Here is a 27130-nt window from a genome sequence, read left to right as displayed (position 1 = left end):
GAATGTCCACAAGTGAGAAATCCCTCCCCTCAAAGATTAGCCATCAAAAGAAAAAGGATGAGCGCATGACAGATCTTATTTGTCCTGGCTTGAGGTTGTCATTAGTGACATTCACACAACGTGTTTGAAATCTATCTTGAAGAGCAAATGCTAAGCCTCTGTTTATTCTCTTTTTAATTCCACACCATCCAGAGCCAGAACTACAAGCCCAAACTCTGTTCCTTTGATTGGAGCATCTCTCTCACCTGCTACACATGTTCAGCTAACTGCGGAAGGAAACCTACAGGCAAGAAAGAAAGTGGTCCTTCTAGGGTGACAACTTGTGTGATAGGAATAGTCCAACTCCACTGGGGGGCTTTCAGAGATAAGGAGAAGAGATTGGGATACCCCACAGACAGTTTTTGTCCAGTTACATTTAGCAACCCCTTTCACTGAGCTCCACGGATGATAAGGGAATCAGTCTTAAAGGAGCCGCGAGTTACAGGCACACCTGAGAGAAAGAGATGTTTGTTTTCACCTTAGAACTGACTCTAGCCCTGGGTCCTAGTTCTTTACTGGGGTCCCTACTTCAATTTCTCACTCTCTACCTTCTCATTCTTTTCCTTTCTCCACTAGATTCATTATGAGATGAGTTGTTGAAGGTTGGTGGCAAAATCTGTGCGGCAAATATGCTAAAGTACATAGATAGAGTTTCTCCCCGCTGAATTGACAACTATAATCAAGGGAAACACTAATTTTTAGGGTTTGGAAGCTCAGTCTTTCAAACAAAGGAGGACTTGCTCAATGAAGTTGCATTTCTAATCCTTTAGCTAGAGTTAAATGAAGCCAGTTTTGAAGAGCATTTCAAAATCTATTGATGACCAAATTGCACTACTGATTGATACCAACTGTAAACTCGCGGCTCCTCATCTACATCCCTTTAACTGGTCTCGAATGACAGTCTTTTAAATGACTTTGGGAAGTGAAGGGGAAGAAATGTGCCAAAGATAATTTGCACAAAGAAAATTTACATCTCGTCTTTGTTTCATTTTTTCTGGCATGGATACTGACTACCAATTTATTATTTTTTTTTTTTCTTGAGGAAAGTAGTGAGAATACGAACAGCAGTCTGGATTTTTCTTGTTCTGTTTCCATAATTAGAAAAATAGACTAAAATTATGCAGGAGCAGATTGAGGGAAAAATACAACCTGCTTTCCTGTGATATAGTGAACTCTTTTTTGAATTCAAAGATCTCCCCTCCCTCCCCTGGCCCCTATACATGTCTTTTTATCTCTGAGTAGTTACTGTACCTCTTTTAAGTTTATTTTCAGGTTTAATGACGAGAGCATTCTTCAAAAAGCCTTAAGCCACGAAGTGTGTTCATGATCATACCACTATTTGTTTGAAAACAACGTACTGATACCCTGCTGTCTTCCCGGTAGACCCAGGCAATACAAACCGCCCCCTATAATCACAGGGTACTTACAAAATCAGGTCGGGCTTGAAGAAACTAGTCAAATGGTTTTCACATAAGTTGAAAATGTGACCTACCAAATAACCCATTGGTTAGTTATCCTACAAGGCGCCGCCAATACGGGGAACAACTATGAAAATTCATTCAGCGCATGCATTTTTAACCGTACCTGAAGAGTTATTCAAAGATTCAGTGGTATTTCCACTTTGACACCTGCCTTTCCTTCCATCTCCTTTTTTGTTGAAAAAAATAAAAGGCACTTTATGTAAGCCTAGATTCAAACCACAGTCGACTCACAGATAAAGATGTTAGGGGACAGAGAATTTATCAACATGCAATCACCTTCAACAGCATGGCCTGTTAAAAATCGTACATGTAGACTGGGCATGGTGGCTCACGTCTGTAATCCCAGCTACACAGGAGACCAGGGTGAGAGGATCACTTGAGCTCAGGAATTTAAGACTAGCTTAGGCAACATAGTGAGACCTCATCTCTATGAACATTTTAAAGATTAGCTGGGTGTAAGGGCTCACATCTGGAATCCCAGCTACTCAGGTGGCTGAGGCAGGACAATCGCTTGAGCCAAGGAGGTCGAGGCTGCAGTGAGCTGTCATCATGCCACTGCACTCCAGCCTGGGCCACAGAGGGAGACCCTGTCACAAAAACAAAAACAAAACAAAACAAACAACAACACAAAACCGTATAGAGTCACCAAAGACTCAGAGAATTAGAACCTCAGAGGTTAAGGCTCTGAAACGTGGATTTTATATAAACTTCCAAGGCAGTTCTGGGTCCGTTTAAGTTCTGAGAACCTCCGAGTGAGCCACCAGTCATTAAGCCTTCACTGAGCAGCATTCGAACCCCAGTCTCCAGGCCCCCCTCCTGCCTCCGTATCTAACAGTAGGTCCAGTGTTTTCACCGCTCAGGCTCCGCATGCCTCCCGGAAGACTTGCAGTCGTTTCCTAACTGATCAGCCCACGACCATTTCCTCTTCCCAACGTAGTCTTCTCATCACGTAACTCCCTGCTCAAGAATCTGTCGTGAATCCTCGTTTCCTTCCTATTTCAAAATCTGTTCTTCAGATTTAAATGTAAAGGCTGAAAGAAAATCCCTTCTGGCCTGAGTCCCTCCCTGTCCCCTGCACCCTCCCCGCATTCCCTCCTTCTGAACCCCCAGCAGGACTGGCCGTTCTTCCAGCACCTGTGATGTCCTTTGCCCTCGTGCATCTCAGTGCTGGGGTGCTGCTCTCCCAGCTTCTCCAACCCTATGAGTTGAACCCCAATGCATCTTCAGGGATCCTAACTTGGATGTAGCCCTGCCTCCCCAGCTGGCTGGGATCTGCCTCGGCTTTGGGCCTCTGCAGCATTTTGCTCAGCCTTCCCTTGAGCTCTCGCCCTATTGGGTTTTGTTGTTCGTTTCTTTTTTTTTTTTTTTTTTAGACGGAGTCTTGCTCTGTCACCCAGGCTGGAGTGCAGTGGCGCAATCTCGGCTCACTGCAAGCTCCGCCTCCCGGGTTCACGCCATTCTCCTGTCTCAGCCTCTCCGAGTAGCTGGGACTACAGGCGCCCGCCACCACGCCCAGCTAATTTTTTTGTATTTTTAGTAGAGACGGGGTTTCACCGTGGTCTCGATCTCCTGACCTCGTGATCCACCCGCCTCGGCCTCCCAAAGTGCTGGGATTACAAGCGTGAGCCACCGCGCCTGGCCTATTCATTTCTTTACACATTCAATTGGCCCTTCACTGCCCTTCAACTTGCCCGCATCCTAACTCCCTGAATGAAGGAGCTCTCCTGGTTTGCTTTTCACTCCCCTCAGGCAACTAATGATACAGGAGCTAGAAAGAAATTATTTAGGCAGATAGTGAGGGTCAAAGAGTCCTCGGCAGAATTTCCCTTTTAACAAAAAGCAGCCCCAAAGTAACTGCTTTTCTAACAAAGAACAGCCTGAAAAATTGAGCTGCAAACATAGACAAGCAAGCTGAAAGCTTGCACGGGTGAATGCCGGCCGCTGTGCCAATAGGAAAAAGGCTACCTGGAAGCCAGGTATGTTCAACATGGAGGCTCCATCCTCCCTTTTCTTTGTCACCACGTGTACAGTAAAGAAACAGGCACACGGCCGGCCAGGTAGCAAAAGCATCTGCATAATAAATGATTAGGGTGGGGGCTACCAGAAATTCATGCCCTATGCAAAGGGCACACCTAGCCCGAACCAGTTTTTTGCACCCTATGCAAATAGCACACCTTGTCCAACCAATCTTATGTGCCCTATGTAAATCAGACACTGCCTCCTAAAGCTCAGCTATAAAACCCCTTGCATTTCACCATGGACCAGAAACCCATTCAGGACCCCTCTTTCTGCAGGAGAGAGCTCTTCTCTTTTCTTTCACTGTTAAACTTTCTGCTCTTAAGCTCACTCCTTGCGTGTCCGCATCTTAGTTTTCTGTGGCTGTGTGACAACAAATCTTGAGTATTTACCCCAGCCGAAGGACGCCGCTTCACTAGCATGGGGTTCAAACACAGCAGACCCTCAACGAGAACTTACTAGATTGTTTCACAGACTCTTCTGTCACCTTCTTTACATGTCCCCAAGGTGGTGGTTCCTGGCTTGTATCCCTCTGTGTGTCCACGGCCACCAGTGCACCAGCAACAGAGCCCTTCGTGGTCCCACACTTGGAATCCCACACAAGCCTCCCCACCTGTCTCCTGAATTTCCACCTCCTCCTTCCCCCACCACCGCAGTCCCTAATTGAAGAAGAGCTTCTTGAACATCTCCCTGAATCCTGGAAAACAGCTATCTCGACCTTTGTAGAACTGACAAATTTAGATAAATTCACAAAGCTTTGGAACATAAGAAGGGTCACATTTTCTAAGAAAGTTTCAATGCTAATTCAACTGGCTGAGTGTGAGATCCCAGAACATGAGCCATCTGGTTCTATAGGACCATGCTGCATACACTACACATCCTCTCTCCCTGCAAATGCCCTTTCCACTATGTCCAATTCATTTTATATTATTTCTTATATTTTTCCTACCAAGCATGGCCTTCTGCTACATGGTATCCCCCACCCTCCCACCCACACTCATTTCTGCCATCTCTCACACTCTCTCTCCCCTCTCCATCTTTGCTCACCCTCTAGCTCATGCCTTACTCAGTTCCAGGTGGTCATGGCAGCCACGTCTTCCTCTCCAGGGCTGTTCCGTTTTCTCCCTCCTGCCCCACAAAACCAAGCCAACCCCCATCTGTCTCTCAGAGGTTCCTGACAGCTCCTATGCAAAGTGATTCCTTCCGTCTTTGTATTTCCAGGCATGAATAAACTATGTAGTTTAGCACTTACGTATTCCATTTCATCTGGCCTTTTGTTACTCACATTTTAGAGAGTAAGTTGATTTTTCAACCCAGATCATAAGGTCATTGAAGTTAGGGACCACGTCTTAAAATCTTTCTTACATGGAACTCCCTGGTGTTGAACAATTACCTGGGCCCAGCACGTATTCATAGATGAAATTTCGATCTTAGATATCTGTTTGGTAAAATGTGAGAGGTTTCTTTGTGCTCTAGTTTAAAATTAATTTGATCTTTGAAAAGTGTAATAAACCATTTCCTCAGTGAAAGTAAGAAAGAGCGGGGAGCATTCTGAGAATGGGAATGAAATTTGGGTATGATTCTTGGGATACAAAATTAAAAGGCCATCTGCCTTTGAGAGGCAGCAGATGTGTAATTGATATTCACTGCTCATTTGCCACTTGAATTCTGTAGACATTTAATGCTGTAATTGTTTATACAGTAAGATTCTTAACACCCTTTGGAGAATAGCTCACTTTTCCTGTAGTCCCCATACTTCTGATCAGCCTGTTAGAATCAGTTCTCATTTTTCTGGAGCTTCAAAAGTAGAATTAAAAAATAATTCGCATGATGTCCCTTTGAAGACAGTAATTTTACAATATCTACAAAAATTTAAAATGATATACCTTTGATCCAGCATCATCTATTTAGGAATCCATCCTACATTATACACAAGCAATATGCACAAAGATGTATGCACATAAATGTCCATTGCAGGATAGTTTATAATTATAAAATATTAAAAATAGCCTAAATGTCTATCAATGAGGGATTGATTAAATAAATTATGAGTCATTCATACAATATAATACTAGGAAGCACTTACAAAGAATGAGGTAGCAAAACCCCATTCTATAAAAACAAAATACAAAAAATTAGCCAGGTGTGGTAGTGGGCACCTGTAGTCCCAGCTAATCAGGAGGCTGAGGTGGCAGGATCCCCTGAGCCTGAGAGATGGAGGCCGCAGTGAGCTGCAAGTATGCCACTGCACTCTAGCTTGGGCAAGACAGTGAGACCCTGTCACAAAAAAAGAAAATAAATAAAAAAGAATGAGTTAGCACTATTGGAATTGACAAGGAAAGATGTTGCATATGTGCAGATAATTTCTAGAAGGATACACAAGAAACTAAAGTATTAAGAATCTGGAGTAGTAGGGAAACCTGGTTTTAATGTATAAACCTTTGTATTTTTTTAACTTGTAAAAGTATTTTTATTTTTAAAAACTAAGTCCGGGAGTGGTGGCTCATAACTTGGGAGGCTGACGTGGTAGAACCACTTGAGCCCGGGAGTTCCTGACCAGCTTGGGCAACATAGTGAGACCTCATTTCTACCAAAAAAAAAATTTTTTTTAATTAACCAGGTGTGGTGGTACATGTCTGTATTCCCAGCTACTCGGGAGGCTGAGGTGGGAGGATCACTTGAGCCCAGGATGTTGAGGCTGCAGTGAGCTATGACTGCGCCTCTGCACTCCACCTTGGGTAACAGAGCAAGACCCTATCTCAGAAATACATAAATAAATAAAAACTAATTTAAGAATTAATTTGCAAAAAATGATATTAGTAGTTAAAAGGATTTGGAACCAATATTGGAATGGTTAATTATCTACCAAGAGTTTCAGAAACATCTTTGTCATATTGCTTCTTTGTGTACGCAGTCATAACTGAGATTATAATGCTTACGAAAGAGACAATGTTTTTTGTTTTTCTATTTTCTTTTTGATCATTAGATTCCAGCTATTTGGTAACTATTATCGCTCAGATTTGGACAGGAATCTGATTGGTGTCAGATGTGTAAAGAGAGATGCAGCAGGGACAGATGTTTGTATGAACAATTCTTTCACGTAGATCACTTTCATGGAATGATGACTATATTTTCAATATTTTGAAATCCCCCTAAGAAATTCATGTAACAAATAAAAGAAAGCATCTATCTCATCTATTCTATTCACAGACCTATCTATATCCACACTTATCTAGCAGATTCTTTTGGTTGTCTGCACAGCAGCCATTACTCTGAATATTCTGTCCTACAGGAAGAGCCTAAAAATGCAGCTACTGTTTTCCCCAGCCTCCATGATGACTGCCTTGTGTATTTTTCAGGATTGTTAGTTGCAGACAACAAAGTCCACCCTAATTAGGTTAAGCAGAAAGGGATTTGCTACTGGATATTAGACAGTTTAAGAATATATGGGAAAACCAGATAGCCAAGCACATTTGCCAGGAAGCCAAAAGAAATGCCCAACCACAGCTCAAGACTGTTACAGCAAAGATGCCACTATTGTCATTCAGCCACCACCTCTGACACTGGCGAGCAGACACTGGCACTTCCACAGGAACTGGTCCAGAATAACCTAACACTTTTGCCACCTCGCTTGCAAGAAAATCTGATCCACAACTGCTCCTTTGAGCTACTCACTTCACCACACCTCTCCATGGCTGGCACCAGTGAGCTGACATGGTGGAAGTCAGGCCACATACGGGACCCTAGCTGTAAGAAAGGCAAGGAAATGTGTCTTTTAAGATCCCCAGCCTCTATAGTTTAGGAAGGCAATCTGGTGAGGGGTTATGGGAAGAGGCTGTCTGAGCTAACCTGCCCTATTTTGGCCAGTGAAAAATAAGGGGAAGTGTTCTGGGGAGCTTCTGGGAGAGATTTTCCTCCCTGATAAAAAGAAACACAAGGAGAGCTCTCCTTACCATTCCTCCTCTTTCTGCTTTTGGACATAGGTGCAAGGGATACGATGCTTAGAGCTGCTGCAACCATCTTGTAACCATGAGGGGAAGCACTGTCAACATCTACACCCACTCGTATTTTTCATGTTGCTGTCTCTCTGAGCTTCCTTCCTTGAGTTTATAACAATATTCACCATTTTCCCAACTCTAAAGTCTCTCCCTGGTTTCCTCCGACTCTTCAGGCTACCATCCAATGTCTTTCCTCCCCATCGCCTACAAATTTATTCTATGTTTACTCATTCACCTCCTATGTCCTCCTCATTCACTTGCAGCCTGGGTCTGAGTCTATTATACTCAAGAAGCATCTCACTATAAGGTCGCCACTGCCATGTGATTGGTGAATCTTATATATACTTTTTTTTTTAATTTTTACTTTCCTTTATCTGTCTGCTGTACCTAACTCTTCATCACTTCTTTTTTGTCTTTCTTGAAAGTTTCTACCCTCTTTATACAACAAATTATATTCTCCTGGAATTCTGGTTACCTTTCTGACTGTTCCTTTCTTTGCCTTTTTTATGGACTCTCCTTCCACTCCCTCCCCTTTCAACGCCTCATCCATGGATCCTGACTCTTCTCTGTCTATTCTTCCCAGGTGGTTTTCATCCTTTCTAACCATCACCTGAATATTGATGACCCTGAATATGTATGTCCAGCCAATAATCTTCTCAAGCTTCACATACATACATCTAACCACAGCTACATACCTCCACTAGAATGTCTCGTGGGTCCCTGAAATGAATGTGTCCAAAACAAACATATCATTAGTCCTTAGAAACCTATTTCTTCCGTGATCTCCACCTTCTTCCTCACCCAACATAAAGATCTGAGGTCATCCTTGCCTCCTCCCTCTGACTCATGTATGCTAGTAAAAGCTAATCAACTGCTGATTTCACCTAATCATTTCTTACCTGTGTTCCTACAGCAGTTTTCTACATATCACTGGCAGAATGATCCAGTCAAAATGCAAGTCTGATTATTTTGTTCTCTTGCCTAAAGTTTTTTCTAATGTTTTCAATTGTTCACAAGATATGGATCAAGCTCCTCAGCAGAGTATTGTGCTTCATCTTCTGATTTTTCCTCCCTTATGTTTTTGTTTCAGAACCCCTAAACTCCTTGACTTTTCAAAAGGTATCATGCAACCATATGATCCCCTACTCTTCCTATTACTTTAAATTCTGCCTTAAACTATTCCCGTATTGTATCACCTGATCTGAACCTTCAAGTTCAGATACTAGCTCTTCTTACATGCCCTTACTCATGTGACAGATGTCCACTGAACACTTACTATGTGCCAGACACTGAGCTAGGAGCTAAAGAATCAATGGTGGATGACACATAGTCCCTGTTCTCAAGAAATTTACAGTCCACATACCGATCTCCAATTCTACTAGGTGGGTTGGGTTCCCTGCTCTGTGCTCTAGTCATAGACACTGTTGATTGCCTATGCAGCAACCACATCCACCTTCTTTTTTCCCTTGTATGTGAGACCATGGGAATCTACCCCATTCCCAGCTTTAGCAGTAGATATTGATATATCTGATCCAAGCCTAGTGATTCCATGCTTCTTGGCTAGTGTCCAGTTGAGGATCCCAGGTGTTGTGGTTTGAATATTTGTTCCCTCCAAAACTCATGTTAACATTTAACTGTCATTGTAACAACATTAAGAGGTAGTGTTTATCAATAAATGTAATCCAGCATATAAACAGAACCAAAGACAAAAACCACATGATTATCTCAATAGATGCAGAAAAGGCCTTTGACAAAATTCAACATCTCTTCATGCTAAAAACTCTCAATAAATTAGGTATTGATGGGACGTATCTCAAAATAATAAGAGCTATCTATGACAAACCCACAGCCAATATCATACTGAATGGGCAAAAACTGGAAGCATTCCCTCTGAAAACTGGCACAAGACAGGGATGCCCTCTCTCACCGCTCCTTTTCAACATAGTGCTGGAAGTTCTGGCCAGAGCAATCAGGCAGGAGAAGGAAATAAAGGGTATTCAATTAGGAAAAGAGGAAGTCAAATTGTCCCTGTTTGCAGATGACATGATTGTATATCTAGAAAACCCCATTGTCTCAGCCCGAAATCTCCTTAAGCTGATTAGCAACTTCAGCAAAGTCTCAGGATACAAAATTAATGTACAAAAATCACAAGCATTCTTGTACACCAATAACAGTCAAACAGAGAGCCAAATCATGAGCGAACTCCCATTCACAATTGCTTCAAAGAGAATAAAATACCTAGGAATCCAACTTACAAGGGATGTGAAGGACCTCTTCAAGGAGAACTACAAACCACTGCTCAATGAAATCAAAGAGGATACAAACAAATGGAAGAACATTCCATGCTCATGGGTTGGAAGAATCAATATCGTGAAAATGGCCATACTGCCCAAGGTCATTTATAGATTCAATGCCATCCCCATCAAGCTACCAATGACTTTCTTCACAGAATTGGAAAAAACTACTTTAAAGTTCATATGGAACCAAAAAAGAGCCCGCATCGCCAAGTCAATCCTAAGCCAAAAGAACAAAGCTGGAGGCATCACGCTACCTGACTTTAAACTATACTACAAGGCTACAGTAACCAAAACAGCATGGTACTGGTACCACAACAGAGACATAGATCAATGGAACAGAACAGAGCCCTCAGAAATGATGCCGCATAGCTACAACTATCTGATCTTTGACAAACCTGACAAAAACAAGAAATGGGGAAAGGATTCCCTATTTAATAAATGGTGCTGGGAAAACTGGCTAGCCATATGTAGAAAGCTGAAACTGGATCCCTTCCTTACACCTTATACAAAAATTAATTCAAGATGGATTAAAGACTTATATGTTAGACCTAAAACCATTAAAATCCTACAAGAAAACCTAGGCAATTCCATTCAGGACATAGGAGTGGGCAAGGACTTCATGTCTAAAACACCAAAAGCAATGGCAACAAAAGCCAAAATCGACAAATGGGATCTCATTAAACTAAAGAGCTTCTGCACAGCAAAAGAAACTATCATCAGAGTGAACAGGCAACCTACAGAATGGGAGAAAATTTTTGCAACCTACTCATCTGACAAAGGGCTAATATCCAGAATCTACAATGAACTCAAACAAATTTACAAGAAAAAAACAAACAACCCCATCAAAAAGTGGGCAGAGGACATGAACAGACACTTCTCAAAAGAAGACATTTATGCAGCCGAAAAACACATGAAGAAATGCTCATCATCACTGGCCATCAGAGAAATGCAAATCAAAACCACAGTGAGATACCATCTCACACCAGTTAGAATGGCCATCATTAAAAAATCAGGAAACAACAGGTGCTGGAGAGGATGTGGAGAAATAGGAACACTTTTACACTGTTGGTGGGACTGTAAACTAGTTCAACCATTGTGGAAGTCAGTGTGGCGATTCCTCAGGGATCTCGAACTAGAAATACCATTTGACCCAGCCATCCCATTACTGGGTATATACCCAAAGTACTATAAATCATGCTGCTATAAAGACACATGCACACGTATGTTTACTGCGGCACTATTCACAATAGCAAAGAGTTGGAACCAACCCAAATGTCCAACAACGATAGACTGGATTAAGAAAATGTGGCACATATACACCATGGAATACTATGCAGCCATAAAAAATGATGAGTTCGTGTCCTTTGTAGGGACATGGATGAAACTGGAAAACATCATTCTCAGTAAACTATCGCAAGGACAAAAAACCAAACACCGCATGTTCTCACTCATAGGTGGGAATTGAACAATGAGAACTCATGGACACAGGAAGGGGAACATCACACTCCGGGGACTGTTGTGGGGTGGGGGGAGGGGGGCACCTAATGTAAAGGAAATTAATGGTAATGGCATCATGGATACATATGTAAAAACTGCACATTGTCACATTGTCACATGTATAGGTCATAAAGATTCCACCTTCATGGATGGAATTGTGACATTATAAAAGGGTGAGTTCAGCCCCCTCTTGCTCTTTCTTGCCCCTCTGCCTTTGCTGTGGGATGACGTAGCAAGAAGGGCCTCCCCAGATGCCCGTTCCTTGATCTTGGATTTCTCTGTCCAGTGGAACTGTGAAAAAATAGATTTATGTTCATTACAAATTTCCCAGTCTATAGTATTTTGTGATAGCAGCAAAAAAAAAAAAAAAAAAAAAAAAAAAAAAAAAAAAAAAAAAAAAAAAAAAAAAAAAAAAAAAAAAAAAAAGAAGATACCAGGCTTAGGCCAATCAGTGCTGGAGTCTTTTTCCTAGGAAGGGAAAATGACCTGAGTTGGCCCTCTCAGAAGGAAAGAAATAATTTATTATTCCCATTTTGAGGAGAGATGTTTCTTCTTTCCCCCAAGATTGAACAAGGAAGCAAATTGAACAGTTGCTAGAGGCAGCAATCTGGTGACCGCATGAGGAATATCAGGCTGAAGACAAAGCTTACAGATAAGAGCAGAGCCAAAAGATCTAGTGGTAACAGGGGATGGGTGGAACGAGAGCCACAGCCTAGGAGCAACTCCACCCTGGACTTAATATGTGAACTAAAGAAGTATCCTGTTTTAAAGCCAGTTTAAGCAGCTTTTAATTTAATTAATGAGAATCAATATGCCCCATCCACTGAAGTTCCCATGTGAAACTCAAGAATCCACACTCTCTCCCATTCTCGCTTTTCCTGGCATTATTTCAAGTCCACTTTATGGCTCAATTGTATGACTTTAATATCTCCTTGTCCAGATTCCTTTGCCTCAGATTCACCTCTTCTTTCAATTTATTCTCCATATCTTTTCCAGCATGATATTTCTACATCTCCACTCTGATCATGTCCTTCCCCACTTAAAATCGTGGACGACTATCTGTAGAATTGAAGATAAAGTTCAAACTCCTTGCCATTTATTCAGAAGACACTTCATGTCTGCCCCCAGCCAGGATCTTGACCTCTCTTCCAGTATTCCTTTTTGCCTTCCTCATACCCAAGTGTCACACAGTTGCTGGGACGTGTGACTCTCCCGTTTGCATTCGTGTATGCTGTTCCCTGTACCTGGAACTACTGTCCACTACCACTTACCTCACCCACCTATAATCCTCCAGAACCTTCAGCTCTACTTTAGAAGTCTCTGCACTGTGTTCCTGGGCTTTATAGCATATTTTGACTATTTCTCTGCCATCACATTTATCTCACTGTGTTGCAATTGTTTCTTTACTGGCCTTTCCAACTAAACTCTAAACTTCTTGAAAGCAGGGACTAGGTGGTATTTATACATATATCCACATATCCTTAGCATATACCACAATATCTCTGACTGAGACCCTCCAAAAATCTTTTTACAAAGAGAAGGGATGGAAAGAGAAGAGAAGAGAATAGGAAAGGAACAGGAAGGGAGGGAAGAGGAGGGGAGGGGAGGAGAAAGGAGTGGAGAAGACAAGAGACTGAAAAAAAAAAAAAAGGAAGAAAGCCAATTCTTCTTGGGGAAAAAAGAAGGCCAAAGAAGTCCAAAAAATAGTAATAGATTTTACTCTGAACAGCCCAAATAACTAATTGTCCTGTCTAGATACAGAGTCTGGGTTTTAATGCATTTTCTTGCTAGAAAATTCAAAATATATAAAAGGATGTGCACTCAAAGGACCTCTGCTTCAAATTTTCCATGCCGTTGGTGCTTCTTGCCCATGGGATGTATATTAAAGAGGCTGCCTCACTCAGTAATTGTAGAGAATGGAAGGAAAACAAATAGTTGTTGATACAGGTAATGTTCATGTTTCCCCATTGTAGCAGCATATGGCACTAGTTGTAATGGCCTAACGTAAAGCATTCCTGAACAATATTAATGACCAACCAGGTTAATGACCAAAGACTCAGCCTCAGGCCCCAAACATATTCTGCTGTTCATTAATCCCTAGGAAATGACCTCAGCCATGTTCATTATGGCTCAATTACACTCATACTCCCTCATGAGAAAAGAAAGCATTGCAGTCCTGACACCAAGCTATATCCCATTTTTTTTTTACCTTGACACATGGGCAATAAAGACACAAAACAAGTTATTAGTCCCAAGGCCAAGCATGTAAAGGAGAAAACACTATTGCCTTATCAGCTCCTAATCATCAATAAGAACTGAATTTGGGACCTCAGAGGTCACAGAGCAGGCAGACCAGGATTTACGCATCCTCTGAGTGTTCTTTGTAGGTGTGACCGGCACTAAGCACATGTTAGCCCCTGATGTTCAGAGTTTGGATGAAAATCTGAAAACTCAAAAGGCAGCTCTTTGCTAGTATGCAAAAAAAAAAAAATGACTTCTTCAGATATCAACCTATCATTCATTCAATCAATATTTATACAATGTTTCCTCTGAGTAAAGTCCCATAGACAGTTTGTGAGTAATTCAGAAAAGAGCATCAAGGAACATAAAATCAAGTTGCATAGAATGAACATACCCCATGGTGGCTTGAAACATGTCCTGAACCACATCAACACGTCCTTCATCAAGAAGCAGTCTATATCCTCTCACCTTGGATCTAGCCTTAATGACTTGTTTGTAACCAAGGAAATGCAACAGGAGCAAGTCTGCATGACTTCTGAGGCTAGGTTATGAGCGATCATATGGCTCTGCCTGGCTAGCTCAGATACTCAGTTTTGGACCCTGGGTCACTCTGCAAATCCACCTACCTTGAAGCAGCCATATTTTGAGGAGGCCCACATCATGTGGGGAGGCTCTAATGTTATGGTTCACAGAACCAGCTGTGGTCCAGCTGACAATAGCATCCAACCATACATATGAGTGAAGACTTATCTCCAGAAGATTCCAAGACCAGTTGTTGAATCGACAGCCATCAGCTCTTCCCAGCTGAGGCTCCAGTGTGGAGCAGAGACAAGCCATTCCCACTGTACCCTGTTGGAACTCCTGACCCATAAAATTTATGAGCATAACAAAATTGTTGTTTTGTACTGAATTTTGTACAAAAATTAAAAAGTGTGGGATAATTTGTTGTATAGCAGTAGTAACTGAATATCTCTCTCTCCTCTCTCACACACAGACATACACACACACACACACACACACACACACACACACACACACAATAAATACATACAGCCGCCTTGTGAGGTTTAGTAATAGTTTGCAATGTGTATGCTCCTAGTTTGGCCGCGCCTACAGAAATCTTTGAGGAAGTGCCATCATCTAATGGAACTGCATTTAACCTGCATCTATTAATAGCAAAAATCACCAAGACTTCTTCAATGGGGCCATGTGGCACATTCAATGCGAAGAAAATTAATTCCAAAGTCAAGGGAACATTGATCGGGTACAAACACTGTCTTGCATCACAAGGTGATTAAACTCCATTAGAATGCACCTCCCTCAGGCTTGGCCTCCTGTTATTCCCTCTCTATAATCTCTTCAGGATTTCTGAGCTTCAGTGTCACTGCCAGATCTGCCTCCCATACCAAATCTAATCCAGGACCCAACCCAGCCTGTACCTCCAACTGCCCACCCCCCATCTCTACTGGCAGATCTCATTATTTCCTCAGCACCTTCACCTCTGTAGTCTTCAGTCAATAGAAAGCTATTCTTATTCAAATGGTATTTCCCACTCCAGAGTGGCTTGTATGTGTCATGGTCCCTGCACCTCCAGGAGTCACAGAGTGGTCCCAGCTGGCTCCTCCCTGTGCATGTCCCCTGTCATCCATCTCCCATCCAATCCTGATGGCTCTCCCTTCAGAATGTTCTGGAATTCATTCCCCTTCCTCTTTTCTTACTGTCAGCTCCGTGCCACCTCTTTACCTCCCACCCAAATTCATGCAATTGCCTCTAAACTGGCCTTCTCCCTCCAGTGTCCCCAGCACACCCTGCCTTCCACCACTAGATTAAACACCCCAATTCCCATGCCTGCCCTTTAAATCAGTCCAATCCAAGAACCTGGAGAGGCTTCCGTGCCTGCAGCTCCAATCCAGATGCTCCCAAGAGCATTTGCAATGTCTTGCCTTATTCTTTAGCTAGCAGTCCATCTCCTCCATGAGACAGACCCTTTAGCAAAATATCAATTCCTCCTTTCATACTCCCACATTTGCCCACCCCAACCCCACCCTTGGTGGTTTAACATTTCCTCCTGAATTTCCCAGTGATTTTGTCCCCTCCGCTGGGAAGCTACTCCTTCCCTCCCTTCCCCAGCCAGCATGATATACACTCTTCAAAATAGCTCAAAGCCATTTTCTACAAACCATGTGGACTAGCTTTCTAGATCTCACACCCGTGTCCCTGCCCCTGCCTCTGATTTCTTCAAACACCTTGTTAGTAAATACCATACCTTCCATGTGGGGCCATTTCTCATCATGCAGTGTGACCTAAGCATTTTCAGTACTTCTTATTTCTCTAATGAGATATAAGTTCCCAGGCAAGGGCCATGCACTGTACTCATCACAATTCCTCCTAGAGCCTGGTGTGGTGCTAAGCTGCCAGGAAGCAGCCAATCAATACCTTCATTTACCAAATATATTGAGAAGAGTGCATGATGCTGGAGTCTGCTAAACTCCTTCCCACCCCGGGGCCATGGTCCTGTCCACAACTTTTCATCCTTGCCTTCTTCTTGTAGCTCACCCTTCAGTTCAAATGCGACCTCTTCTAAGAAGGCGTCCTCAACCACTCCTCTAAAGCTGTCATCCACGCACTGTCTCCAAATAACCATTTTTAATTCTCTGTAGGGCACTTATAGTTCTTCTATTTATTTTCTTTTTTTTTTTTTTTTTTTTTTTTTTTTTTTGAAAAGGATTTTTCTTTTTTCCCCCAGGCTGGAGTGCAGTGGCGCAATCTCGGCTCACTGCAAGCTCCGCCTCCCGGGTTCACGCCATTCTCCTGCCTCAGCCTCTCCGAGTAGCTGGGACTACAGGCGCCCGCCACCACGCCCGGCTAATTTTTTGTATTTTTTAGTAGAGATGGGGTTTCACCGTGGTCTCGATCTCCTGACCTTGTGATCCACCCGCCTCGGCCTCCCATAATGCTGGGATTACAAGCGTGAGCCACCGCGCCTGGCCAATGTGTTATTTATCTTTATTTTTTTTTTGTCTTTTCCCAGCAGAGTGTAAGGTTGATGACAACAGAAAGACTTTCTGTCTGGTTCACCACTGTATCCCTCCTATTAAAACAGTGTCCAGAAGACAGTATGCGATGGGTTAAATGAATGGATGAATGAATGAAACGAATGAACAAAGTATAGAGAAATACTCTATACTTATGAGGCACTCACAATCTATTAAGAAAAACAGATACAAAAGTCAAATATCATCTAGTGATAAGTAAAATTTTATATATATATGAATTATATATATGAATGAATATATATTTCATATATGTATATATGAAATAAAGGAGAAAGTGAGGGAGGTAGAATAGCATTCCAAATAATAGAAAGTGTACATTCAGAAGTGCACAGGCTTAATCCTGCATATTATTTGTCGGGGAAGGAAATGTCCAACACTGTGAGAGTATGAATTTTGAGGGGTGGAGGAAGGGACCCTGGGACATGGGGCTGGGCAGGTAGGCAGAGACCAGATCTGTAAGTGAGTAATGTGGTATATTAAAAAGCTAGAGCCTTATCCTATGTAAAATCAGGTACAACTGGAGAATTTTAGGCAGAGAAATTAGACCTTTATTTCATAACTAACACTCTAGAAAAACTACGGAAGACAGGCAACAGTGTTAAGAGACTAGAAGCAGGAAGACCAGGTAAGAGGCCCTGCAGGTAGCCCAGGTGATATGGTTTGCATCTGTGTCCCTGCCCAAATCTCAAGTCTGAATTGGAATCCCCAGTTTTGGGGAAGGGGCCTGGTGGGAGGTGACTGTATCATGGGGGTGGACTTCTGCCTTGCTCTTCTTGTGATAGTGAGTTCCCATGAGAGCTGGCTGTTTAAAAGTGTGTAGCACTTCCCCCCTTTGCTCCCTCTTCCTCCTGCTCCCACCATGCAAGATGTGCCTCCTTCCTCTTCGTCTTCCACCATGATTGTAAGTTTCCTGAGGCTTCTCCAGCCAGGCTTCCTGTACAGTCTGCGAAACCGTGAGTCAATTAAACCTCTTTTCTTTATCAATTACCCATTCTCAGGTACTTCTTCATAGCAATGCGAGAATGAACCACTACACTAGGTATGAAAGAGTAGAGGCCTGGACTAAGGCAGGGCAGGTGAGTACATAGGAGGGGCCAGATTCAAGAGAAACTGAGGCAGCAGAAGAAGCACGGCTCATGACTAGCTGAACCAGGTAGATGAGAGAAAGCAAGGACTCCAAGGCTAATCCCAGGATAACAAGCACAAAGGCACCACCACCAGCTAAGGTTGGGGAGAAGACCATAAATTCTACATATGAGCTGGGCTGGGGCGTTCTGAGTTTCACATCCCTGCGGAATAAGCAGGAGAATAAATCTGATAAGCATTTGGACTTGCAGTTACTAGGAGCTCGGGGCAGGGCCTGAGTGAAAGACATGATTTGGGAGCCATTAGTGTACAGATGACAGTGAAAACCATGGGTGTGCGTGATGTACTTGGAAAGATGAATTGGATCTACCACTCAGGAAATTGCTTCTCCAGGTCCAGACTGTGAGGCTAAGATTTCAATATCCAGGATTATAAAAGGCACTCATCACAATACAACAGAAGTTGCAGGCCAGTGTTTCCTTGACATTGGAATTCACTCTCCCCACTCGATACGAACCACATGGTCTTGGTAGAGCACGTTTCCAGGACCTTTGATTATTACCAGGCTAAATACCGTATGTTCCATTAAGCTTCATATTCTGGCATAGAAGTCAATGAGAAACTGCTACCTGCACCAGTAACATATGTTCTCCAAACCACTATTACACTTTGCAAAGCTGCTGTACAATTAATTTTTAGCAGAGATGCACTCATAGCTGCCCCATCATGTGTAAAATGCACGCATTTTGCCTTTGCCAGAGAGAACATATTGCAGCCCATATTTTAGTCATCTCCCTTCAAAGGGTAAGAAAATTTTGTGAGTTATTCAAGATAGGAATGCAAATTTAAATTTGCTCATGACTAGAATGGCTCACATGGCCACAGGAACATCTGTTTTTCTAAAAGCATTAGCTGATTGTCCGGAGGTGGTCACTCATTGCCCAGAGACTGGGATGCAGAAAGAGAGAACTGGGCAACTTGTTTCTTAGATTGATGTTGTCTCATGGAAGAGTTGCATGAGATGAATTCAGGTAGACCATCATTTCATATCTTTTTAAGATAAAGGAAGGGACTACTAGTATATACTGTGCTATTTGCTTTGGGCCAAAAATAGCACTACGAACTTTACATGCATATCTGGTTGAATTATCCCAAAATTTTACATGGTAGCTATTATTATCTTATTTTACAGATGGTGAGATTTGTTCAACCTAGCATAAAATATTTAGGCAATTGTGCTTCTCCATTTATATTTATTTTGAGGAAAACTGAAGCCATGATTTGGGATTCACTGATGCTTTACCTCCCTGACTAGTTTTGCAGATTACCTATCATGGTATACAAGATGCACAGACCACTGTAATGAGTGTCTGTCATTTTTGCTTTCCTAGCATCCCCTTCTGATAAAATAGCATCCTCCCTCCTGATAATATAGCTCTTCCTTTTTTGGAACCTGCTTTTCCCACCCCATGTAATTCAGACAGAGTTATCGGCCAGTTGATTACTTCCTTCCTTTCTTTCAATAGGTCTAGACACATTAGCCAGCCTGATTAGTCAGAAATCTCCATCTCTGTACCCAGTAATTGGCCCGCGAAGAGCCTGTTATTCAAGAGATCCAAAGACAGCTTGTAAGAGATGACCATGAAAGAGAGTCCTGCTCATTTACCTACATTCACTAACTCTAAGAACAAGTAACCCTAGAGCTGCTGGGAGAAGATTCTGCCAGAAAATGAAGTCCACACAAAGAAAAGCAGAGCCAAGACATGGCAGAGCCAAAGAAACAGGGTTCAGATGCCACCATGCAAAGTCCTTGACCCAGCTTCTCCTGGAGCTGTTTTATTCCTGAGACTCCCTGGTCACATCAGTCAATAAATTTCCCTTTCTGCCAATGCTAGCAGTTTGAGTTAGTCTCTGTCGATTAGACTAACAGAAACAGGTCTGGCAGAAAATAAAATAAAAATATATTTAGGAAAAATTATCTGAGTTAGTTTTATAGTCATGGATTTCAAATTTCACCATTTGAAACAGATAAATTTGTACACTTAATAGTAACTAAAAAATATTAATAGCAAGATCTCAAAGATACCCATTGGGAAATTTTACCTTGGGTGCGATAATTTAAGCTTAAGAAGGATTTTCGCTACTGACTTGCATGTAACAATGACATGACCATTTCTCAGGGACTTTTTGACAATTCTCCTACTTATGAATAAACCAGAAAGATAGATGATACCAAATATTAGTTTCACCCTTAGACCCAAATATCTAGGACTTCTCCCCTGGGCCCCATGCCTGGATGGCCCCATTCTGTATACAGTGCTTTAGGTGGCTTCACTGTATTACTATGTAATTATTATTCTCCAAATTTCCATAAAAGTTGTCAATTCACTTTTTTTCAAACATATGCATGAACCATCATGAAAACTTGAGTACTATCTTAATGTTATTTATTTAGAGATGGAGTCCCACTCTGTCACCCAGGCTGGAGTGCAGTGGCGCGACCTTGGCTCACTGCAACCTCTGCCTCCTTGGTTCAAGCGATTCTCCTGCCTCAGCCTACCAGGCAGGTGGGCAACAGGTGTGCCCCACCACGCCTTGCTAATTTTTGTGTTTTTAGTAGAGATGGGGTTTCACCATGTTGGCCAGGCTAGTCTCAAACTCCTGACCTCAGGTGACCTGCCCGCCTCAGCTTCCCAAAGTGCTAGGATTACAGGCATGAGCTACCGTACCTGGCCTGTATCTAAATTTTATCGCAAATTATCTGAGTCATCTTGGGCAAGCGCTTTGACTTCTCTGGACTCCAACTTCACCATATAATAGGAAGATGTCGTGCCTAACCTGCCTGGAGTGTTGAGGACATCCAGTGGGACAACATATGCAAACGCACTTTGAAAAACATAGAGATTATTAAGAGCAAGAGTCCTTAAGACAAAACTCAGTTTTATTCTATGCTTTTTGCCAATTGGGATCTGCGGAAAAGCCATAGGCTTACTACAAATTCTGAATATTTTTTCAGGATCTAATCTGAATCTGTCAGATTAGACCTCTCACAGGTCAGATGTAGAGAAGGATTAGACTATAGTAATAGAACTAGGACCTTGATCACATCTCCAACTGGTCTTTCTGATCTTGCAACTCTTTGTCACCTACAGGAAATCTGCCCAAACCAATCTACTCCCCGTCTCCCAAACACGATCTAGACTTTGTTGTATTCAACCACTCCCCTCACCTCAAATCTGCTCTCTTAACTCATCCATCACTCAACATCTTACTTGAACTTCAAGGACAAGTTCATCCACTCTGACAAACAGCGCCCCCTAGGGCTCACTTGGTGATGAGTTAGGCACTGCTTTGTTAGAATTCTTATGTGATTCTCTGAAGATGTCCTGTAAATTTCTCATTGTTATAGTTCCTGTGTATCTCCAACCTGTCTTGACAATTAGACCGTAAGTATGCTAAAGCCAGTCACTGCCTTGTACTCTTCTTGCACAAAGTAGATACTCAGCAAATATTTGTTGCTTAGTTAAAAAGGAAATTGTCCAAAGGAGGAAAATGGCTTAGAAAAGAATTTATAATGAAATGAAATGAGGGAGATAAAGTCATAGAACAGCAGGTTATCCATTGAAATCTATTCAACATAGACAAGGGAGCTGGTCTATTCAAAAGAAGCCCAGAAATCTGGAATCAAATTTTTAGAATAGAAAGAAACTTCAGGATAATCTAATTGACATTCTTCATTCATTGTGATTAATCACCCACTAACTTCTCTGACTTGTGAATTGAGTTTTTACACATTAAATTTTTTATGTTATAAAATATGACTCTTGGTAATTTTCCTAGAAACAGTCTGAGAGAATAGAACCTTGAAAAAATGGCAGCTATTTCATCGATATAAAAAGTATTTCTTCTTGCTAGAGTCAAGCCAGACGTCTTGAGCCAGACTTGTGGTATCACTTTTTTATTTTACACTTCAATATGGAAAAGAACAGATGATTAAGAGAAAGGCAGGATTCCCCACCTAGAAACACAGAAAATGCTGACTGGTTCGAGGGAAGCTCACTTCAGGAGCGAATCCAAAGTGTTAGAAGGTCCTAGAAGTCAAATTGTTGAGCTTTGATATGCTGTCAGAGAAAGCACTGGCTTGGGACTCAGAGGACTGAGATTTTGAGAACTTGCTTCATCACTTAAGTGACCACTGACAGTTTCCCAAATTCTAATTATCAGATCTTTTTTTGTCTTAAAAATAGGGTCATGGATGGAATTAAATGAGATAATGTATTTAAAGACACTTCATTTTTTTTTTTTTTTTTTTGAGATGGAGTCTCGCTCTGTCGCCCAGGCTGGAGTGCAGTGGCGCAATCTTGGCTCACTGCAAGCTCCGCCTCCCGGGTTCATGCCATTCTCCTGCCTCAGCCTCTCCGAATAGCTGGGACTACAGGCGCCCGCCACCACGCCCGGCTAATTTTTTTGTATTTTTAGTAGAGACAGGGTTTCACCGTGGTCTCGATCTCCTGACCTCGTGATCCGCCCGCCTCGGCCTCCCAAAATGCTGGGATTACAAGCGTGAGCCACTGCGCCCGGCTAAAGACACTTCATTTATAGAAAAGCTTAATTTGCATTATTTATTATCCAATTAATTTCCATTAAAAACTATTTTAATCCAGCTGTCCCAAAGGTGTGAGCCTTTAGAATCTAAGAACCAAAATGACACCATAACACCACTGAAGCCCCTTGGTTATGCATCCTTATCCTGGCTCTGAAGATAAACTAATCCTCAGCTCTAGCATGTTCCAGCCCTTGCAGCTTTCCCTGAACTCACACGCCCTCAACAAATGACACATAGCCAAGAGCTTCCCGCTCTGCAATTAGTCACATCAATCTGAAGCCTCCTCACAGTTTGGTGAACAGAGCAGTATCTTCTTTCGCTGCCTGAGATTCTTGCAAAGATGGGAGAGGCAGCTTTTCAACAGCCTGAAAGGCCATCTCCACCACCAGAATGTGTCTTCTCTCCAAGTCCACCCTTCCGTGGTCATTTGAGTGGCTCTGTCCTGTGTGGAGAGGCATCACTGCCCTCTGTGAGCTCTCTGTTGAAAGAATCAGTGAGGTCCTCCCACCTCAAGATGGTCCAGGCATGCTCACCACCTGGGACCCCTCCCAGCTGACCACAACCCAGCCCCAGCTTGAAAAGGCCTCTGAGACACTGTTCAAAAGTCATTGGCTTTTGTCCAGTAGACCAACTTAGGTTCCTGTGGGGTAGACTCCTAATGGCAGAGTATGAATGAACACTAATGATCATCTGCGTCAGCTAATAATATGAAACATATCTGCCCTGGCATAAAAGCCAGAGTGGGAACACATTCCACCATTTTCAAAGCAATACTGCTCATGTGCAAGGTTGGAAATAGAGACATAACGCTAAATAAAGCCCTCGAATTGGCTATCCTGGAACTTCATCTGTACACTGTTTCTTAGAGATCTTAAATTGTGTTTAACAGAATGGAAGGGACGCTGGACATTAGACAGCACTCTCAGTTAGCAAATGGCATCACTAAGGCGCAGAGAGGAAGGGACATCCCCAGGATCACTCAATGAGTGGCAAGGCTAAAATGGAGCACAGGGCTGTCCAACCCTCCAGACTCTGTGGCCGCTTCTGTAACCAATTAAATATGCTCTGCCCTGAAGCATTTAGCATCTAAGCTGAATGTAACCTCTGGGTGTCTCCTTATCCAAAAGCAAGGGGTGTGGCCAGATCATCTCCCCAGCTACCCCTTAGCCACGATGACTCCACAGCACAAAATCAGAACTGCAATCCACCAATCTGGTATCAACCTCTCACAGACTGTGAGTTTATGAGCTCTGGCTCTTGCTGTTATGCCAGGCTACCTTCCTCAGTGAGCAGACACTCGATAAATACTGACAACTGATTGGCTGATGAATGAGCTCATAAATAATAATGTTTACAGCTTCCTTCCTGAACTCACAGCCAAAGCAACTCCACTAAATGGCCTCTTTTCCTCCTTTCTTTCCTCCTCGGCTTGCTTATAAATTTTAAGATGCATCATGCAAGATGTCAGGGAAGCAATTACTTTGGGGTTTACCCTTAAAAAGGAAAAAAAAAATAGCACCAAAGTCCATAGGGGAAAATTTCCCTGAACTAAATATGAACCAGAACATGTGTACAGATTTTGATTACACATGGTACTCCAGGGTTCTTTAATCAAATGGTCCATCAGGGTGTCAAGAGCTCTTTCCCCTGGTTTCCAAGAGAGGAGAACACGATCCTTTTTTCCGGTCAGGAGATGAGTGCCAGGGACAGATCTAAGGGCAGAGGCCACTGTCAAATGAAAGGTAAAGTATGAGATGTAGACACCACCAGGACAGCAGCCATAATATGTGGAAGACCCAGGAATAGGAAAGCCTGTGTGTGTGTGTGTGTGTGTGTGTGTGTGTGTGTGTGTGTGTGTGTCATGTGTATAACAGCAGAAATGGATGCTATTCATTTAATTTGGATACCAAGGATTTATGCTTAGGGGCTTGGAACAAAGCAGATACACATCTTTCTTCTAAGCATAGAAGAAAGGTCCAAGTAGGAGGCTGAGACAAGTGGGTCTAACTCTCCCTAAAGCTATTTTTCAAGAAAACTTTTCTCCTCTATATTAACATGATGCAGGATTTATTTCTGTTAGTATACTAGATAATATAATATACATATACATGTGTGTGTTCGTTCACATGTGTACCTGTATTTCAGTGCATATAACCCAGGCTCCCAGGTTCCCAGAGGTCTCCTAGATCCCATAGATAATGCATTTTAGTGCCAGCCACCATTACGAATACTCAGTGATGGAATGAAAATTCCTATCCAGTTTACTTGACCACAGGTAGACGAGGGAGGATAAAGCATCATCAGATGATAGAATTAGTAAGGGAAAGAAGTCAGGCAATGGGTAATCTCTCTGGAAACTGACAATTTCATTTCTTCTAGTCCTTCTCCCCCAGTGAAATCAGAAGTCAGCAGAAGCCCATGAGATAGATTTCAGGCAGTTCAACTAAATCTGTGGACCCGGTGGCATTTTGAGCTACAAAGAACCAAGATATCTGTTTCTTTTAATGTGACGTGGCTTGCCACCCAGGGGGCAGGCTTGCCACTGACGGCTCTTCCAAGTCACCTCCATAAACTCATCAGGCCTTGCAAAGTTGCATTTCCCCTCCTCATTCAGAAGACACAAACCAATATACACAGAAGCACTTATGCTCGGTTCATAAAATCTCCTGTGTAAATGCTGGAAACATTTCCATGACAAGCCTGATGCAGGCTACTTCTGACAGCAGCCAGCAGCCAGTACTACCGTGGTGTGTGAGAACCCTGGGAAAGGAGACAGAGTGCAAAACCATGGCAAAAGCCAATGCTGAACCTAGTGTCAAGCCAAAGCCAGTTGGGTTGGAACAGGACAGCACCCATGTCCTTGTGTGCTTTAATATGGTAAGAGCAAGGGCTTTCTTAATATGGTGAAAATTCCAGAGGGTCGTAAGGTGAGTCAGCTACTCACACACAGATAAATGCCTGGACGAGGCCTGCCAAGGTTTGCCATCAATCAATGGTAGATGGGAAACAAGCTGCTCCCAACTCAGTAGCCCAAGCATCACTGGGGCCACAGCGAACCTCCTCCACCACCTCTACAGGAAAATACGAGCAGATATGTGGGTGCCTAGAAAGAAGACCCCATTCTGTCACCCCATGGGCAACAGATTCCACAGCTGCCCTGAGAAGATATCCAAAAACAAACACAAATCGGCTCAATTTAGATGCAAAAGACAAGGGGGAAAGGATGCTGGGAGCTGGAGGAGGCATCCTAGCAATCTATTTCGAGGGGCTCTTAGCACCTGTTTGCAGGCACAGCTCTCAAAATAGCATTCAGCAACAAGTTTCTGAAATGGCAAAGCTACAGCTTCTTTTCCCTGCAAGTGCTTTGTCATGCTGATACTCTGACCCAAGAAAGCATTTCCAAAGAGCCTGCGGGATAAAGCGGAGCAATGTTGAACATGTCTGCAGCCACTGTAGCGGCAGCAGCAGCCCACGGTGCAGGGGAGGCTGGAGTGGACGCTGCCCGGGCCCCACCTCCTGTCTGAACACTCACCATCAGCAGGCCGAGAGCTGAGTCGGGCACCAGCTGCACTGCCATGGTCTCCGATTCCCATGCACGAATCCTGCTGCCGAGTCAGTCCGCCTGGGCCCCGGGTGGCTACAGAGCATCCAAAAGCACCTGCAGAAAAAGCAGCCAAAATCCAGACTCAGGGAGCAAAAGGCTCAAGGGGAAGATAGGCCACCTTTCACACGGGGGTGGGGAGGAGGTCAGGGAAGACAGGGTGGGAACTGTGCTTAGGGAGGAAAAAAAAAAAGAAGAAGAAGAAGGAAAATAGGAAGCTGCAGGTTATTTAAAGGTGAGCCCTCCCTAGCTTCGCAAAGCGGCACAGACACGGAGACCGCATCAAACACAAATGTGAAAGCTTAGAACACGGAATGTTTAACTGCTACCTTCGCCCTGGCAGCAATTCTTCCCTTAACTGACAATTAAAATAAAACATTCCCTATTGCAGATAAATCAAGCAGCCCGAGCCACCCCCTCTCTCTGCATCTCTCAGCAATTCTGCTGCATAAACACGCTGAATGTCACAACATACCGCTCGCAGTCTGGTCAGTGTCTTCTTTGCTGCAGGTAGGTGTGTCCCTTTTTGCAAAATCAGATATCTGGGAGTGAGACAGCCGAGTCTGACCATGAGGCACCAGGCAGTCACTGGAGATCAGCAAATGCCCTTACCATCCCCGAGGAGGAAGTGATTTAGGAACTGCCCCTTCCACCTTCCCCAAATCTACTTTTCCTCTCCAAGTAGACTGGCCAGCTCAGCTCCCGGTAGGGCTAACATACTTAGGAGGAACATGGAATTGCACTGCCTGTTCTGTGAGCGTTCTGATCTCCCTGGCTGTACCACATGTACGCCGCATACAGACACACTCTACCTCCCTTCCTCCCGCCCTTCCTCCCTCCCATCCCTTCCCTCCCATCTCTCCACAGGGCTGCCTGTTAGGAATTTTGAAGGAGCCTCCCTAGCTCAGGCAGGCATAGGAGGTGAATTTGTCACAAGGGACACTGCTTAAGAGGAAAAGGCAAGCTAGCCTTGAAAATCATATCATGCAGCATTTTCCCTGGAAGATGTCAATGAAGGGAGAAAGAAAAAACCTGCCGAATCTTGTTATATAATGGGTAGCTCAAAGGGCTTTCCAGAGTCAAAGCCGTAAGAAAATTAGATATCTTTTCATGAGGACTGTCAAGCTTGTGTCTTCTTCTGGAGTCCGTGTATTCAACTAAAAATGGTGATTCCTGATACTTCTAGTATGTCCTTTTCTCATTTCTTCCTTT

General features: G+C 43.1%; 1 protein-coding gene across 1 annotated transcript in view; it reads right to left on the bottom strand.

Annotated features, from left to right (window-relative positions):
• The window catches only part of FRMD4A (FERM domain containing 4A), a 692562-nt gene extending 665841 nt beyond the window's left edge, over window positions 1-26721 (bottom strand). Inside the window, exons 1-2 of the mRNA XM_032158219.2 lie at window positions 26394-26721; window positions 25850-25975 (exon numbers count right to left, since the gene is read on the bottom strand). Of these exons, the coding sequence (XP_032014110.1) occupies window positions 25850-25894 (45 nt within the window). The 5' untranslated portion in view covers window positions 25895-25975; window positions 26394-26721. The remainder of the gene's footprint in view (window positions 1-25849; window positions 25976-26393) is intronic.
• Between the last annotated feature and the right edge of the window lie 409 nt (window positions 26722-27130).

This window comes from Hylobates moloch, unplaced genomic scaffold (assembly GCF_009828535.3).
Source record: "Hylobates moloch isolate HMO894 unplaced genomic scaffold, HMol_V3 SCAFFOLD_2, whole genome shotgun sequence".
Lineage (NCBI taxonomy): Eukaryota > Metazoa > Chordata > Mammalia > Primates > Hylobatidae > Hylobates > Hylobates moloch.
Note: the sequence above shows the minus strand (reverse complement) of the source record. Positions and strands in the feature narration are given on the sequence as shown.